The following is an 18211-nucleotide window of genomic DNA, read 5'->3' on the forward strand; positions in this document are numbered from 1 at the left end:
GTGAAAGATGAAAAAGGCTATCCTTTCGGAGATAAGGCTAATCTTTCAACAATGTGAAAGATGACAAAGGTAATCCAAAGGCATAAGGCGATTCTTTCGACAATGCGAAAGATGATAAAGGTGATCCAAAGGAACAAGGCGATTCTTTCGACAATGCGAAAGATGATAAAGGCGATCCAAAGGAACAAGGTGATTCTTTCGACAATGCGAAAGATGATAAAAGGTAATCCATTCGGAAAGAAGGCTAATCTTTCAACAACGTGAAAGATGAAAAAGGCTATCCTTTCGGAGATAAGGCTAATCTTTCAACAATGTGAAAGATGACAAAGGAAAATCTCTCGAAGGGGTCAAGATGCATTAATATGGACCTCAAGCTCTCACTTAACGTCAGGATAGCTAGAAAATATTGTCAAAATGTTGAGAATTTGTTGTTGATTCAAAGTAATTGAAAATGATGCTCATTGTTGTGAAAATATTCCTTCTTTTCTACCTGAAGTATTACCTCCAAACGAGATTCACTTCATAGAATCGAGATTGGGAATCCAAATTACTTGCGATTGACCTTCTTCAAGGAAGCTATCAATTTCCTTGATATGAACATGAAAGAGAATTTACTATTGTGAAAGCAGTTGATGAAAGAGTATTGATAATAGAATTTCACAAATTTAAAGAGGATTCTTGATAGATCTGGCAGTTTGATATCCTGAGGACTTCTCTCATGATAGTCTTTATGCACTCTTTTTGGCTCTCTTGGGTTTTTGCTACATTCTCCTTCATTTTGGAGGTGTTCTGATTTTTTTCTCTCTTTCTTTTTCCTCTCTTGCTCTCTTTTTGAAAAGGGTACGTCACAAACTCCGTCAACTTGGAGATGTTTCGATCCTTCTTTGTCTCAGGGGTCATGTAGATGATATTGGCTCATTGGCTTGGAGATCTTTGGGTAATAGCTGAAATTAAATATCTTTTAGGGATTGTCGGGAGGTTCATCGCATCTGCCTTCATCTCGACAGTGCTTTGGACTTTCCCTGGAAGGATCCGTCACAAACTCCGTCATCTTGGAGATGTTTCAAATCTTCTTTGGCCCCGGGGGTCTATTCGCTTAATTTGCCTTCATCTTGACGACAAGTGAGAGATCCCTTTTGCGGATATTTAATTGCAGCTTAGGTAATTTTGAGGAGACAGGGCTTGGATGAATTCTCTTTTTTTCTAGCGCTCAGGATATTTCCACTGCCTCGTCTTTACAAGAATAATCTTTAGAGATGTGCCATTGACTGCGATCAATATCAATCATCTATGGCTTTGCAAAACATTGAATCTTCTTTTCTGGCCATATCAAGGATTTATCCTTCATCCTTTTGGTTGGCCAATAGAAAGAATTTGGATTTTGAATCCTTCTTCACAAAAGCTTTGCCTTTTTGAAAGTAATACTGAAGGTAAACTGAGGTAAAGATTTATGCAATAAAATTCTGAAATCAACAGATAATTGATTGACAAAGTGTTCTTGAAATCCTTAGTAAAAGAGATCGCTTGACATCCGAGTTGACACATCCCTGACGATGGTACTCAATTTTGAAGGTAAGTCCTGACATAAGGCTGGATTTTGAAGGTAAGCCTAACTCAAAAGTTGGTTTTGAAATACCATTTGAATCAGGACTCAGGTTTTACAAGGAAAGATGGAAGATTCGAGTCGAAACTCGAGCCTTCGAAGGAAAGCTAGGAAGTTTGGTTTCTAAGGAGATAAAGTTTGGGTCGAAACCCAAATCTTCAAAGGAAAAACTAGGCCAATTCAGATTTTTGAGTCGAAACTCAAATATTCAAAGGAAAGTGGGAAAGTTCGAGTCGGGGCTCGAATCTCAAAGGAAAACTGAGAAGTTCAGATTTTGAAGGAAAGAAAACTTGAGTTAAAACTCAAATCTTCGAAAGAAAGCAGGAAAGTTTGAGTCAGGGCTCGAATCTCAAAAGGAAACTGGGAAGTTCAGATTTTGAAGGAAAGAACACTTGAGTTAAAACTCAAATCTTCAAAGGAAAGCTGGAAAGTTCGAGTCAAGGCCCGAATCTCAAAAGGAAACTGGAAAGTTTAGATTTTGAAGGAAAGAAAACTTGAGTTAAAACTCAAATCTTCGAAGGAAAGCAGGAAAGTTCGAGTCAAGGCTCGAATCTCAAAGGAAAATCTTTAATCAGAAGATTGAATTTTTGAAAATTGATAGCGCGAGAGCTGGGATTGAAAGTTTTGAGAATGGCCAGTTCGAGGACTGGATTACTTGACTTGCAATGAAAAAGACCATCATATTTAGATGTATGTGGTCTGATTTTCAGGATTAACCCCTTATCCTGAACGGGGATATGAATAAAAATTGAAAAATCATGGAAAATGATTCAGGTTTATCCCTTAACCTGAAGGGAAAATCTCAGGTTTATCCCTTAACCTGAAGGGGAAAACTCAGGTTTATCGCTTAACCTGAAGGGAAATGAAAATGGACGCAGAATTGATGCAAAATGAAATGCAAATGCACATGAAATGTAAATGAATGCAAAATTAATGCAAGTGGGTGCATGCAAAATGAGAAGTTGGTTTATCCTGCCTGCCTACAGAATGTTTTGAGGTAAAGATAGATTTTTAAAAAAAATGCCCCAGTGTAACTAGGGAGGAAAATTTTGAATACAGAGAAGGATAATCGAGGAATAAGGTGACATGCTTCTTGATTGAGAGACGTCCTCAAGATCGTTCCTTACAAGAGACATATTTATGAAAAGGAAGGAGTCGCAAATAAAATGGTGCCAAACTATTGGCAAATTTTTTTGATGCTTAAAAATCGAGGAAAGGAAAAAAAATTATATTATCCCTTTGAAATGATAAGAGCAAAATGAGAAGTGAGAAAGTGTTTGCACATGGGATCTTTAAAGTAAAAGGGAAATGTTATTTTGCAAGTGAGGAATCATTTTGGGAAAGGAAATCAACTACAAGGTTGATTTTAAAGAATGATCAGCGTGAGAGCTGATCTTTGAAAGGGGAATCAACACGAGGGTTGATTTTGAAGAGAGATCATCATGAGGGTTGATTTTGAAAACAACTTGGTTTAACAATAATTTTGGAAAGAAAATCAACACAAGGGTTGATTTCAAAAGATAATGGTTCAAAACCAATTTAAGAAAAGAAGATCACCGCGATGGTTGAATTTTGAAAAAGATTGAACCGAAATATTAAACTTTTGGGGTGATCATAACGAAGATGTTTATAGAAAATTTTCAAAAATTTCACGACTTTTGAAAAACCCTCATAGGTAATTTCATTTCTCTCATAAATTGCCCCTCGTCTTGAAAAGAATGGGCAAAGAAGATTCTTCAAAACGAAAACAGGTGCCCTAATGGGGAAAAAGAAAGAAGTATTGGATGAAGAAAATTGACATTTTATTGATAAGCAGAACTGATAACAAAAAGACTGCATATTTATAAGCATTCGACCAAAAGGTTGCAAAAACTGGGCGAACTTGCCCCTACGAGGTGACTGGCAAAACGAAAGGAAGAAAGCAGGAAACTTTGGCATCATCAATTTTCTGAATGATCTGGGAAAGGCTTGGTCAGGATGGCCAGTTCGTCTTCTTCTTCAGCTTCAGCAAGGAGGCTCTTGTCAATGCAATCTTGAACAATATTTTTGAAGACAAAACAATGATCAATGTCATGCCCCACTGCCCGATGGAATTCGCAAAACTGATTCTTAAACCTTCCCATGATGGTGGGAGGAGTTGTGGCCTTTGGGAGCTTCACTAATCTCTTAGTCAGCATGAATTCAAGGGCTTCTTCGAGTGTTTGTTTGAGAAAAGTGAACACTCGATCACTACTCCAACCTTCATGCTTTATCTTTTCCTTTTGTGGAAAGTTGGGCTGAGATAGCTTGCTATTCTGTCTTTCCTCTCGATCCGCATGGTTGCCCTTACTACTTTTGTTATCATTGCGGCTGATATTGGCGGAGGAGGTGAAATTTGCCTTTTTCTTTGGATCTAGATTGTTCTTGACGAGGGTGATACCATCGTAGACACCATTCTCCAACCCCATCTCGAGCCACTCGGCTCGTTCGGTAATCTCTATAAAAGACTTGGAAGGCGAGGTGGAGATAAGACTTCTCAAAGGTTGTGAGAAGTTGTTCAGGATCAGCGATAAAGCATGCCTCTCTGATATAGGATCCCTCATTTTGTTGCAGGTCTCTCTCCATCTGCGAATGAAGCCCTTGGCTTTTTCACTATCTCCCTGCTTTAGATTACAGAGGTGATTTAACGTTGGTAGCGCTTCAGTATTGGACAGAAATTGCTCGATGAATAGATTGACCACCTTATCGAATTCTCGTAGCTCGATTGGATTGATATGCTCGGAGTACCACTTGGCGGCAGTGCCTTCTAAGCTACGAGGAAAACAGAGAAATAGGGCCCTATTGTCTCTCTTGAATTTTGAGCATTCGGCGAAGAACATGGCGAGATGGGCTTTGGGATCACCAGAACCATCGAATTTGATGAACTTGCAAGGAAGGTTCTCCAGATCTTCATCCCCTTCGAGGCTATCATAGAAGTCCTCGCTAGTGAAGACTTTCTTGCCCTTATCCCGAACCTGTAGATCTTTGACTATCTTGGCCATTTCTTTTAACTGTGCTTGAAGCGGTTTTTCTATTGCTTGGCCCTTTGGTTTGCGAGTTGCTCCATGAATGATCTCACATTCTTCCTCGGTATCATCTGCTGATTCTTCTTCGTCCGAAGTATCTTGAACATGCTCCTTGGTTGATTTATTGGCCACACGATCTCTAATTTTCTGACTGAATGGATTTTTGTCTGAGCTGGTGCCAGCCTGCTCACTCATCATCCTCTCCATCATTTTCTGAAACATCGCGTACATCTGAGGATCTATACCGTCATCTTCTGGTTGCTCTTGGTCTTTGTCTGACTTTGGTGAATTCATCTCTCCTTCTGATGTTGATGAGTAGCTGATACGCTGAATTGGTGTGGTCGTCTTCCCTGACCTTGTCTGAACCATCAAATGCTGCGAAGGCTCTCTGCAGGATAAAGTCTTGATTAGACTCTGAGGAAATTTTTGGATTGGGAAGAAAATTATATGGTGGACAATTGGAAGAATATCCCATTACTAGGGATGGAGTCGTCGCTGAAGTCACGACAATTGTGTTGTCATCCTTTGTAAGAGAAATAACAACGGAAAATGTGCCTTGTTACCTAGGTGAGGTCGTCAACCACGAGGAAAAATACCATTTTGAAGGAAAGAGATATCTCTTGGAAAAAAAATTCGCAAATGGATTTAGAATAAGGAGAAGGCAAGTGGGTAAACAATTTCCACCATAATAATCAAGGTATGCATAAGGAAAATAAGATGAAGAATTTTGCAAAAAGGATTGAAAATCCAATGAGAGAAAACATATGATTTTGGAAAATTGCAGGCAGGATAAAAATGCAGCTGGAAATTCAAGATCCAGTGAAAAGGTAGAATGGAAAATCACCTGGAGTTTTGAAAGAAATGGGATATTTGAGAAAATCATCCAGGGTTTGAGAAAAAAAGATCTTGTGGAAAAAAAAGATATTTTGAAAAAGGCCTAATGAGTTGGAAAACATTGGGAAATATAAAGAATTGAGGAAATCACACATACAATCACACCTTGCTTTGTTACACAGCGTAGAAGCTCTTGAAAGGGGCGGCTATCACGAGCTTCGTTCGTCCTTCGATCCGGGCTTCGGATGATTCACCAGAAGAACAGAGCAGTGGGCTCAGAAGGTGCCACCTCAGAGGAGTTTGAATTCTACTTTTTTCTAATGAAAGGAGATCTGGACATGTGGCGGTCCAGGATGGTTCCATACCTGACAAGTGTCAGCTTGCTGGAGGAGGTTCTTCAGATGGCGCCACCTCAGAGGGGGATTTGAATTTTAAATGGAGGTTGGCCCTGGAGGAATGAAGGGTGGACATGTGGCGCCACCTCAGGGTGGCTCCTACAATGCCATGTGGCAAGAGGGAGGGAAAGGGACACATGGCACCATCTCAAAAAATGAATTTAGGGAGGAGACTTCAGGATTTGCGCCACCTCAGCCTGGAGTTTGAATATTTGAATTGTTGCTTTTTCTGAAGGAGGCTGAAAGTGACATGTGTCACTTGCTTTTTCTGAAGAAAGCAGAGAGAGACACGTGTCCCTTGCTTTTTCTGAGAAGAGCAGAGGGTGACATGTGTCACTTGTTTTTTCTGAAGAAAGCAGAGAGTGACATGTGTCTTCTACTTTTTCTGAAGGAAGCTGGAGATGACATGTGTCATCTACTTTTCTGAGAAAAATAGGAGGGAGACATGTGTCATCTGCTTTTTCTGAAAGGAGCAGAGATTGACGCGTGTCGCTTGCTTTTCCTGAGGAAAGGAGAGATTGACATGCGTCACTTGCAGGAGACATAATTCAAATGGTGCCACCTCAGGGGAGACAAGTTCTACTTTTTCTGAACAGAAGAACACATGACACGCGGCATCTCATGGTGACCTTGGAATGACACATGGCACAGGGTGAAGATGGTAGACATTGACACGTGGCATAAAATGAAGAGGATGTCTAATGACATGTGGCGGCATCTTAAGGTGGCCCCACACTGACACGTGTCAAAGGATGGCAAAAGAGAGAAGGTGACATGTGGCACCACCTCTAGGTGAACCCTATGCTGACACATGGCAGGTAAATGGGAGGAGAGAGAAAGGACAAGTGGCACCAATCCAGGGGACAAGGCTCCTATATTTTTGGGTTTTTCAAAATTCAGGTTTTTCAAAAGAAAAGCTTATGTGACACCGCCTCAGTGTGGGTCCCATATTGCTTCCTTATTAAAATAAGGATAAGACAACAACCTCTTTTTGGCATTTTCATAAAATCTGGACTAATTGATAAAACAGAAATTTTTGAAAAGAGTTTGCCCCTGTAAGGCAATTTTGTAAAAGGAAGATATTTGAAATTGTCAAAAGGGCAAAATCTGAGGTGAAGTGATTGAAATCCATATTGAAAACTATCCAGATCGTTTTCCTGAGGAAATATTTTGAAATTCAGAGTCCTAGGGGTAAAATGGGAAGAATTGATAATTTTGAAGACCCAGGGTTTTGAAATCAATTTTGGAAAGAGTTGAAACTCAAATCTGGATTGAAAATTTTGAAATCAAGAGTTCTGGACCTCGAAATGACATGCGGTGCAGTGCAGTGATATGAGATGCTCATGCAATGATATGCAATGTCATGTCTTATGCAATATAATCTTGAACCAAGACTTGGGGATTCCTGTCTTCTGTCAGGGATAAAATTTTGAACATCTGAGTTAAAAATAGAGAAATTTTGAGAGTTGCAGATGAAATTTAGACTTCCGTAAGGTCCGGGCTCAGAAAATGACCATTTTGCCCTCCGACAATTTCAGAGGCTGGATGCTGATGCTTAGTGGGAATGTTGGGGAGGTGAGTGAAAATTTGGGGTGTTTACAGGGGGGACCCCATGCCAAAGAAGAAGCAAGGCAGGGGGGCCACCCCCTGCCGAAAAACAATTAAGACAGGGGGCCACCCCCTGCTAGAAAACAAGCGAGGCAGGGGGTGCCACCCCCTGCTGAAGAAATCAAACAACACATGGGGCCACCCCCCTACCAAAAAAAAAGTAAGGCAGGGGGGGCACCCCCTGCCAGAAAACAAGCGAGGCAGGGGATGCCACCCTCTGCCAGAGAAATCAAACAACGCAGGGGGCCACCCCCTGCCGGCGATCCCGAAAGAAAGGGGAAAAAGGCGATAGGGGGTTGTAGGGTTTACCTGGGAGACGCTAAGAAAGACAGCGGCGACAGGGATGGCATAGAGGACCATGACCGAGACTTCGTCGGTGTGTCGACGATAGCGGTGGTGGCTCTGCTCGTAGGATTTTGCCGATTGTGCGTGCTGAGAAGGGCGCCGGAGGTCGGCGAAGGGGAAGCGTCGGGCGACGGCCGTGGGTCGACGGTCGAGAGGGCGATGGGCAGCGGACCGGGGGCGAAGGGCGGCGGAGAAGAATTGCGTCGGGTGGGAGAGACGAAACATGTAATAGAAAGAAAGGGTTCTGATTAGAGATTTACGAGAAAATTAGCGACGGTCAAATATCATCGCTAGGTCGTCGCTTATTTGGCGATGACCTAGCGACATAAAGGTTCTGTCGCTGATTTGTCGCTAAGTTACGGCGGATAGTGCGACGGAAAGCATTTCATCAATTATCCATCGCTAATGAGCGACAGATTGGTTTCTATCGCTAATTTCGTAAAGGTTAGTGACAAATATCTTTCTCTTGTTAATCCGTCGTTAATTTATGACAGATTATTTCTGTCACAAATTATTGTCGCTAATTAGCGTTTTCCTTGTAGTGAAAAAGGAAACTACTTCTAACCAGTAGGCCAATCTAGCTTAAATGGTTAGGAGTAGCAAGTAAATTCTACCTATACATGTTATCAGTGTATGTAGAAGATGCAGATCAGGATCAGATCGAAACCAAAACTGGAAAATTGACCCAGCAAATCGAAAGCATCCTTCGCGGTTCTGTTATCTAGATTCAGACTCATTTGAGAGGTAAAATAACCATTTTGCCTTTGTTCTACCTACATCGGTAAAACGGACACAACTCTTCAATCTGAACTTAGAATCGGGTGAGGAATAGTGCATTAGAATCGGAACATTGGGAGAAATCTGCTTGTCATATTTTTATGGTCAAACACATAACATAAAAAATGAGGTCTAACAGACTATCTTTATGAAGGATAGTTTGATAATTTTGTAAATTTAAAGGAAATGTCGGTCTGGTAAATGAGTCTTTATGTATTAAACATACCCGATGACTATGAGAGAAGGGACTGCAGGGTGAGGTATCCATTCTTGCTTTCAAGGTAAATGGCATTCATAAATGACACCCTAGATAATCAAATATAATGTTTTTATGTAAATGCATCTTGTTACGGATATAAGTTTTGATTCCTTGTACTCTTGCAATTTGCATATGCTAGTTACTTTATGCATGTAAATAGATTAATTAGATGCAAGCTTAGGAATTTATAACGTATCTGAAATTTGAGGCTCTTTGAAAAGATGTGTACGGCTTTTGAATCTTATTACATGTTATCCAAGTACTTGCCTTTAAATAAAAATGTTGGTATTTGATGTAAATTATACTATGAATGTACTTGTTTGATACATGTAATATATTATGGAAAAAAAATAGAGTTTCAAATTTCTTAAAACAAGGGTTTGTTCTGATAATGACATGCTTGTATCTTGGGAAGGGTCATCATGTCATGATATGAATTATTATAATATGTCACTATGATAAATTGTTATCCCTAGAACTATTACTGTGTTAATGTGATTACATGTTGAACACTAGTTAGTAAATATACATTTAAAATTGTATAACACACTAACACTGAAAAAGAAAATGAATAATACACCTAAGGTAACAATATAGAGAGAGTTATAAACTCTACCAGGAAGGACATGGTCTACAGTTTTGTTAGAGGTGTGTGCACTTCACAAGTACCTGAGATTTTGAGAAATTCTTAGGTAACCTTGAAGAGTTAAGACATAACATATTTGACACATGTAGGAAGTAACATGAACAACAAACTTTGGGGTCTGGTATAGCTCCTTAAACACTTTAGGTCAAGTATAGTCTTTTTGGCTCTTCGGCTAGCTATCAATGAACATATTATATTGGGCTCTCTAGTTTATAACCGGTGAGCAAAGCTATAGTGATTGGAAGTCCATAGTCTGGACTAGTTTGAACTATATTATTGTAGAGTGGTTCATATGTCTCACTAACATTGTAGACTCTAGAGTTGTCTACATGAATTGCTACGCCTTAGGTGACTATTTTCTGAATAATTGATTAGTATAGATGATGACATTTGGGATATGTCTACTCTTGATATAAGAAATAGTTTTAGGAAGGATAAGAAAATGGTAAAAAAAAAGATAAAATAAATAAATAACATGTGTATTAGTTAAAAAATTAAACTATGAATGCGAGCTTAGAACTCACTACAGTTGTAATGATAATATGCTTATTTTTTAAGAAAATGAGTCAACTCGTGACCGATTCACAAAGTTCAACTCATTAAGAGCTCAAGCTTGGATTGGTGTTCCTAAGCAAGTGTGTAGCCATAACTAGCCAAGCCCAAACAACTCAAGTTTGGCTTGTTTGTTAGCCCTAACAATCTCCTGTGTGTGTGTGTGTGTGAGAGAGAGAGAGAGAGAGAGAGAGAGAGAGAGAGAGGGGGGGGGGGTAGGGAGGGTGCACATAAAAGAAAAGATTAGGGTAGCAGCCACCCTGATCCTTCTTTCATTGGGTCAAGGTAGGCACTGGCCACCCCTACCTGAACTCCTTATTGAGTGGTTTTTCTGTCAGGGTAGGCACGCGCCCACCTTGGCCTAAATGTGGCTCCGCCATAGCCAGTTAACTATGATCAGTGTTTGATCTTGTCAAAACTAACAGCTATTGACAGAAGCATCAATTTGCAATAACTGTGAGAAAGGTGAGACCCGATTTGTAAAATGGCAAAAGGCAGGGATTATTTTGCAAAAACACTATAAGGAAGGGACCAATTTGCAAAAAACACAACAAAGAAAATGCAAAAAAGATATTGAAAATGAATTTTTCAACTCATTATGATGGTGACCTGACCAAATATTGAGCACTCGAGGGGTATTTTATTTTTCAAAATATCGCCGATATTCGTTTCACTGGTTACATCTAAAGTTAAATAGTGTGTTGGTATGGCACGCTTCCTCATTGAATTATCCAATCCAAAGTTGCGTTGAATGTTGACCCGAAACCAAACTCCGTTTTTATAATATAACCAGACTTAGGTAGGTAGGCCAGATTCTTTGAGAATCTGGTCGGGGCATAATCTGCTCCAAACCCATATTTATTCCTTTTCTTATGTCAAAACCTGAATTCAATAAATGCTAAAATCATTTTCTATTTCCCGTCGGCATGACTCTGTTCCAACTCATTTAAGATGACAATGGATCTGGGCATGATCCATTTTGAAGCCAATTAGATCAGGACCGGAACTTCCCAAGCGGGTGCATGACCTTGTGTGACTGGATCGGCTTGGTTTGATCCATGTCAGGGATGGACTAGAACTCAGTTGAACTGTTTATATGTTTTATTATATATGATATCTAAAAAATCAAAATTTTCAAAATCAAAATTTTGAAATTTACAGCAAGATTTTCCTTGCCAAGAAAATCCACTACCAATATTTGCAACATTGGGGTCAAACCTCACCAGATCGACCCGTACAGCTGCCATCGGGGATCCGAGTACACTGAACCGATCAAGAGGTGTAGAGATGTTGGATTTGGGCGGCTACTGTACCAAATCCAAATCCGTTTAATTTGATTCGATGGAAGAAGCACCATCCAATTACTAATCGAATTCCAATCCAATACAGAGTTTTATACCCAAACCAAACCAAATTGAAATCTAGTTTACATGTAAAAAGTATGTATGATTGTCCATTTAAGCTAGTTAGATCCAGACAAGTAGATATTGGTTTTTTACATTCCAATTCGAATCTGATTATGTGATGCTCAACTAGGCAGGACTCAGTTCACTCTAAGTGGTAGCGGGTTATGGGAGAAGGTGGTGACCCCATCATCTCATGTTCGACTCTCACCGGGTTTTCAGGTGCCTTTGACTGGTGGGCTTAGTAGGGGTCTAGGTAGGGCTGATAAAACGAACCGAACAACTCGTGGCTTGGCTCGGTTCAGCTCGGCCCAAGCTCTTCCATGTTTGGTTCGTTTAAATGGTGAGTCAAGGGTGTTTGTCTTGGCTCGTGTGGTAAAGTTTCGTTTAGATAGCTTTTATATATATATATATAATATGTATTAAAAAAACATGTTAAATTCAGTATACTTGTGTTCAACAAGTCAGGGATTACATTCTAACTATGAACCCTTTGATAAAAAATTGTTTTTTTATTTAAGTGAGCCAGCTCGGGCTCGGCTTGTTGGAGGCCCATATGAGCTGAGCTCGGCTTGCACAAGCCATACGAGCCGAGTCCGAACAACCCAGTTCGTTCGGCTCGTTTACCAGCCCTAGGTCTAGGTGTCGGTGGCCCCACCTGGAGATTACCGGCTTGGGCAGGGAACTATGTCATAGAAAAAAGGTCGGATTCAGTATTCACCATCCCAACAGAGTCCAACCCGTTCGCAGTTTACACTTTACACCCCTAGAGAGAGGTCCCATTAAAGCACCGACCCGGACCCGACCAATCTCCTCACCCTCTCACCGTCTCTCACAGCTGTCGGTCGGCACGTGTGCATAAAACCAAGGGACCCACCGAGCCATGAATGTGCTCACCGACGCCCTTCCTCCCACACGTGCTAGGGCCCACAACCCGTGTTTCCACGATTACGGATTGGTCTATTTCGGACCCACCCAGTCCATCAGAGGCGCAATCAATTCGGACCCAGAGACCCAAAGGGCAATTCCGGAAACAACAAAGGGAAGGAGGAGCGATTAGCGTGGCTAATTGCGAGTGATTAAGGTAATTACCAAAATTAGGGAGAGAGGGAGTTACTCTCCCAAGGGGTGAGAGAGAACCAACGTCTATATTTTGTCTCCCATGGCGGAAAAGGTTGACTGACAGAAACGCCCTCGTCGTCTTACCTTATTGTCCTTTGAGCCTTCCTTTTTCCCACCGTCGGCCTCTCACAGGCATGTACTAAAAGCCAATCACATACACACCAGTGAGGAAGGGGAGATCTAGATTTGGTGTTTGGGCAAACAGAGGAATGTTTTTTGGGAAGATGGCGGTCTTCAGATTGATGGGTTTTGCCTTTTGTTGATTGTTACATTGTGGGTTTGTCTTTTTTTCTTTGGATATCTTTTGGTGGATTGAGTTTTTCTTCCTCTTTTCTTTGGTTTTGAGTGCTTCTTCTGAGAGTGGGGGTGTTTGGTGATTGGGATTGTTGGTGATTTGGTTGGGGCATTGTTTTTTGGGGGGTTTTGAGGTGTGAGTTATGGCTGGTTTATGGTAATTTGGGTGTTTCCATTTTTATGTGGTGATTTTTTTTTCCTTCTTTTTTTGTGTGGGGATTTTCATATCTGTGGGTGGCTGTGAAGTTTCTTTCCATTTTGATGGTTTGAGTTGTGGCAATGTTTTGGGTGATTAGATTTGGCGTTTGAGGAATTTGTAGTCATTGGGATCTCGCTCTTTTCTTTGGTCCTCTTTTGTGGCAAAGAAGGTTGATTAGGGGAAATGGGGATGGTTCAGAAATTTCTTTTTTGAAATTTAATGATATTTTTTCTATTTGGTGATTTTGTTCTTCATTGCATTTTTTATTTGTTTCCTTAATTCGGGGGTTTGTGATAATTGGACTTTGTTGAGATGGGGAGGGTATAAGCACAAATTGGAGTTCTTATTTATTATTTATTTCTGAGTTAATTTGGGGATCTGGTTGACGTTGGGGGTTATGGCATGTTGGATTCTGATGAGATTTCAGATGGTTTTGGGATGTTGGTGATAAATGGTGTTTCTCAAAGGTGGTGAGATGAAGGCTGAGAAACTGAAGAATGCAATGATATCTCGTTCAAGGTTTCAGACTTGGATGATTAGGGCAACAACCACTGTCCTCCTGTGGACTTGTGTGGTTCAGCTCACGGCATTGGGCGACATTTGGGGGCCTATATTGCTCAAGGGATGGCCTTCTTGCTTCACTCAGTCACAGATGGACCATTCTTCGCTGATCGAGAGTCGGAAAATTGTTCTTCCTCCTAAAAGTATGTTTTTTTCACAGTTCTTCCCCAATTCTCTGTTTGTTCTTTTCCCATGTGCGTTTTGGCTTGTTGATGATTGGAACTCTCCACGCGATCGTAGTGTTCTTCTTCCTAAAATTATGTGTTATAGTTGCACTGATTTGTCGCTTCTTTGGATGTTTTGATTTCGTATTGCTTTGAGAAGAGTTTTTCCTTTTATTGGTTGCATTTCCCATTTTCTGGCTTTTTTTATAAAAAAATCTGTATTTTGAAGATTGGGATTGGTGTGGAGCCGCGGCTTATTCATTTGCTGGATTTTTCTCATCCATATGGAACATCATTGTGGACATAATCTATTATTGGAGGTTTTATTCATTATATTTTGTGCAAAAATGGTGACAATCTGAATGGTCTTTCCCGACACTGTAGGATATTACAAGAACAATGGTTATTTGATGGTTTCGTGCAATGGTGGTCTTAATCAGATGCGAGCTGCGGTTAGTCTTCTGGATGTTTGGCTTGTTCAATTTAATATGTTTTTTTGTTATTATAAACTTTCACTTTTGTGGTTGAAATTGAAGATTTTCTCGTGATGAAAACTGCAGATATGTGACATGGTTGCTGTTGCAAGATACATGAATGTAACGCTAATCGTACCTGAGCTCGACAAAACCTCATTTTGGGCAGACCCAAGGTTGAAAGATTGTGCCTTTTCTATATTACTTAGAAAATATAGTTTCCAGTATTTGGGATTTCACTTTACGATGGTCTCTTTAATCTTTCCTTGGTAGAAGCATCTCTTACAACTATTGCCATGGATACATTGCAGTGAATTTGAAGACATATTTGATGTAGATCATTTTATAACATCCTTACGGGATGAAGTTCGAATTCTGAAAGAGCTGCCTCCAAGGTTAAAGAGAATTTCTGAGCAAGGAACAGTTTTCTCGATGCCTCCTGTTAGTTGGTCCGACATCTCTTACTATCTTAATCAGGTTGGTTCTTTAGAAGTCCAACCTTTTCAAAATATTCTGAATTAAACTTGCATCGTGTTTATTCTTAAGCTAACCTTGAGAACATTTATTGTCTTCTGTGAAATAGATCTTGCCCTTGGTAAAGAAGCATAAAGTTGTGCATTTGAATAGAACAGATGCTCGATTAGCTAATAATGGTCTACCTCTGGATATTCAAAAGCTGAGATGTCGAGTAAACTACCATGCACTGCAGTTCACTTCTCAAATTGAAGAGTTGGGTAGAAGAGTGATCAACCAATTGCGTCTAAATGGCCCATTTGTGGTCCTCCATCTTCGGTATGAGATGGACATGTTAGCTTTTTCTGGCTGCACTCATGGTTGCACAAATGAAGAAGTGGATGAATTGACACAAATGCGGTAAGCTTGATGACTCTGTTGCTCCCTATGTTTTAGTTCTCAGGTTTGGATATCGCTCATTTGCAAAATTAATTACATGCTTGTAGGTATGCATATCCGTGGTGGAAAGAGAAAGTGATTGATTCTCAACAGAAGAGAAAAGATGGCCTCTGCCCTTTGACTCCAGAAGAAATTGCTCTTATACTAAAGGCGCTTGATTTTGATAAAAATATTCAAATTTACATAGCTGCTGGGGCAATATATGGTGGTGAACGCAGAATGGCTAGTCTTTCATCTGCGTTTCCTAATATTGTAAGTAGTAGACACGCATCAAAATGTATTATGGTTGATATTGGTTGCTGGCAATCATCTGTAAATTATTACACACGATGATTGTTTTAATGCTTTAAGGCAGTAAGCTGCATAGGTGGATTCATTTTTCATATTCTTATCATTCATTGATTTTCTGAGATTATCTTGGCAACACGTTTCCACGTTGGCTGACAGGTCAGAAAGGAAATCTTATTAGCATCTTCAGATCTTAAACCTTTCCGAAATCATTCTTCACAAATGGCTGCAGTGGATTATATGGTTTCATTAGAAAGTGACGCCTTCATTCCCACTTATGATGGTAATATGGCAAAGGTTGTTGAAGGCCACCGAAGGTATTTCCTGTTTTGCTTTAGCATGAACTCATTTTGCATTCTCATTGCTCCTTTATGCTCTTCTAACTTGTTACTGCCTCTATTGTTAAATTGGAAGGTTCTTGGGATTCAAGAGAACATTCTTACTGGACAGAAAGCTCTTGGTTGATCTTATTGATCAGTACACAAGTGGATCCTTGTCATGGGACAATTTCTCATTGGCCATCAATCACATTCATGAAAATCGGAAGGGAATGCCCCGGAGTAGGCTAGTTATTCCAGATAGGCCCAAAGAAGAGGACTATTTTTACGCCAACCCACAAGAATGTTTGCCTCCATTGGATGATGATGAAGATGACATGCTAAAAATCGACATGTAATTGCTTGAACCATTTTTGGGTGTTTCTCAAATAAAACAGGGACAATTTTTTGGATGCTTCATTGAGCACCAGGAGAGGATTTGGGACGTTCTGGAGAGGTTAATAAGGAGTTCAAAAGACTGCTGGTTGGAAAGTCAGGCCCCTGTATTTATTGGAGGGATAGTTGCTGAAGGTGCCCACATGAGATCTAAGAATGTTTTTGCAGTTAGTTACATCCTGTGCATTGTATGTCATTGGCTCTCATCTCAACAGCACCAACTCAAAAGTTATGGAATCCTTTGAGGCTATCTTCTTCCTACCAATGTAGGAGATGTTCTTTGGATGAATCTAAAGGATTTCAAAAGGGAGGCTGGAAAACACTCGTCACTTCTTGCATTACTATATTTTGTAGTATATTCTCGTTACATGTTTCTTTTCCTTTCTTACTCTTTCACCTACCAACTCTCATATATACATGTTTCTAGCTCAACTTCTACGTGCCTTTCCAAACCTTGTAGGCCCCAGAGAAAGAATCACCATTTGAAGTGGACATTCTTAATGAAGATTATTCATTGATTATTCTACCATTTCTGTGAAGGTAGCATCGTCATTCTTTATGTTGCTTGTTTGGTCTGATGCTTCATATTGCTGAATTGCTTTGAATGGATCATGCTGGTTAGCTTTTGGAATATTGGTTGGTATGTGCCAGTCGACACAGATATTTCCGCTGCCAAATATAACAGCTTCGAATCGTTGACGAATCTTCATATCAGCTGCCTGCCTTTTTTTTTTCTCTGACAGGTGAGAGCCTGTCATTTGGCTAATATTGCTGGCTTCAGGGCTAGTTACTTTCATCAGTTGCGTTTCTCTGCTTTTAGGCTTCAAAAGCTACTCCTGTAAGGACATGCCTGTGAATCTCAATAATCTTTATCACCAATATTTCCAATTGCATGCCCATATATGCCAGTGCGAATTGGAGGTTTATCTTGGATCCGCAACTCACGGTATTTCTATAATGAGCCCCACATGAAAATGGTGATCCATGATCGTAACACCATGTGTTGCAGATCCAAGCAAAATCTCTAACCCACCATCCGTTTTTAAACTTGAACATATGCACAAGATAACATATGCTTTATTTGGGTCCCACAAATCATGATGTGGGATCATAGGCCTCAACAAGCAACCCCAGAAAATGATCAGTAGCATTCCAACTGCTGGGATAATCTTTCATGGTTTTTCTGGTTTTCTTTGGTGTTGTTCTAATCAGAACCTTTAGTGCATATGCCCAACTGAACAATGTCCAAAGTATAGATATGAGTTGTATGTAGTATTTGATAGGGGGTTGCATGACAGGGTATTAGTGAGGACACTATTTTCTGTCGGATGGAACCAGTGGCTGAAAATTTGATGCACCGCCTCAATTTGATAGAGAGCAAATGTTTTGCAGGATCCTGTTCAAGATGGCTAATAACCAATTGTCTAAAACCTTTTTTTTATGGGCAAACTGCAGACCCCCACAAGTTATACAACATACCATTGAGTTTTGAACTTGCAACATCCCAACACAAGGTGACGAGCACTAACCACTCCTACCAAACAAGTGGAGCCCCCGTTGGACTAAGCCCTGTTATTAAATATCGACCTAAAACTCAGGTTCAAATTATATCAACTCGATCTGACCGCATATATGCATTTGTCATGGTTTTTCTATTAAGGACGAACTCTTGATTGTGTTTTTTCAACATAAAAACATTGTTATGGGCTTATTTTTTTCAATAAGCCAATGCGGCGAGATGGTCCTTCCTTACCGCCACAAGTCTTTCTATCGTTTTGTCATGGGCATAGAATGCTTCATAAATTTGCGATGCATCAAGCTGCCTAAGTTGGCCAGCCTAACGGACAAAGGTCGTGTACCAATATGTTTTCATATGCTGAATCATTTTCATTGGTCATGTGCAGCACTTCGTGCGCAGCTGCCTAGCGAAAGCTGATCAAGTGCATTCCATGTAGTTCATGCCGCTTAGTGCGTAGCCGTCTCATATTAGCTATCACTTTCGAAAGAGGCACAAACTTT

General features: G+C 40.3%; 1 protein-coding gene across 1 annotated transcript; it reads left to right on the plus strand.

Moving 5' to 3' along the window:
* The first annotated feature begins 12720 nt into the window (after positions 1-12720).
* On the plus strand, positions 12721-16715 carry LOC149829816 (rhamnogalacturonan I rhamnosyltransferase 1-like). The gene is made up of 8 exons (XM_090016098.1): positions 12721-13785; positions 14191-14258; positions 14367-14455; positions 14591-14756; positions 14863-15152; positions 15239-15443; positions 15639-15796; positions 15894-16715. The coding sequence occupies exons 1-8, from the start codon at positions 13533-13535 to the stop codon at positions 16153-16155; spliced, it is 1491 nt and encodes a 496-aa protein (XP_089872224.1). The 5' UTR covers positions 12721-13532; the 3' UTR covers positions 16156-16715.
* Positions 16716-18211: the final 1496 nt, after the last annotated feature.

This window comes from Nuphar pumila, chromosome 8 (genome assembly GCF_984573655.1).
Source record: "Nuphar pumila chromosome 8, dmNupPumi1.hap1.1, whole genome shotgun sequence".
NCBI classification, from domain to species: Eukaryota; Viridiplantae; Streptophyta; class Magnoliopsida; order Nymphaeales; family Nymphaeaceae; genus Nuphar; species Nuphar pumila.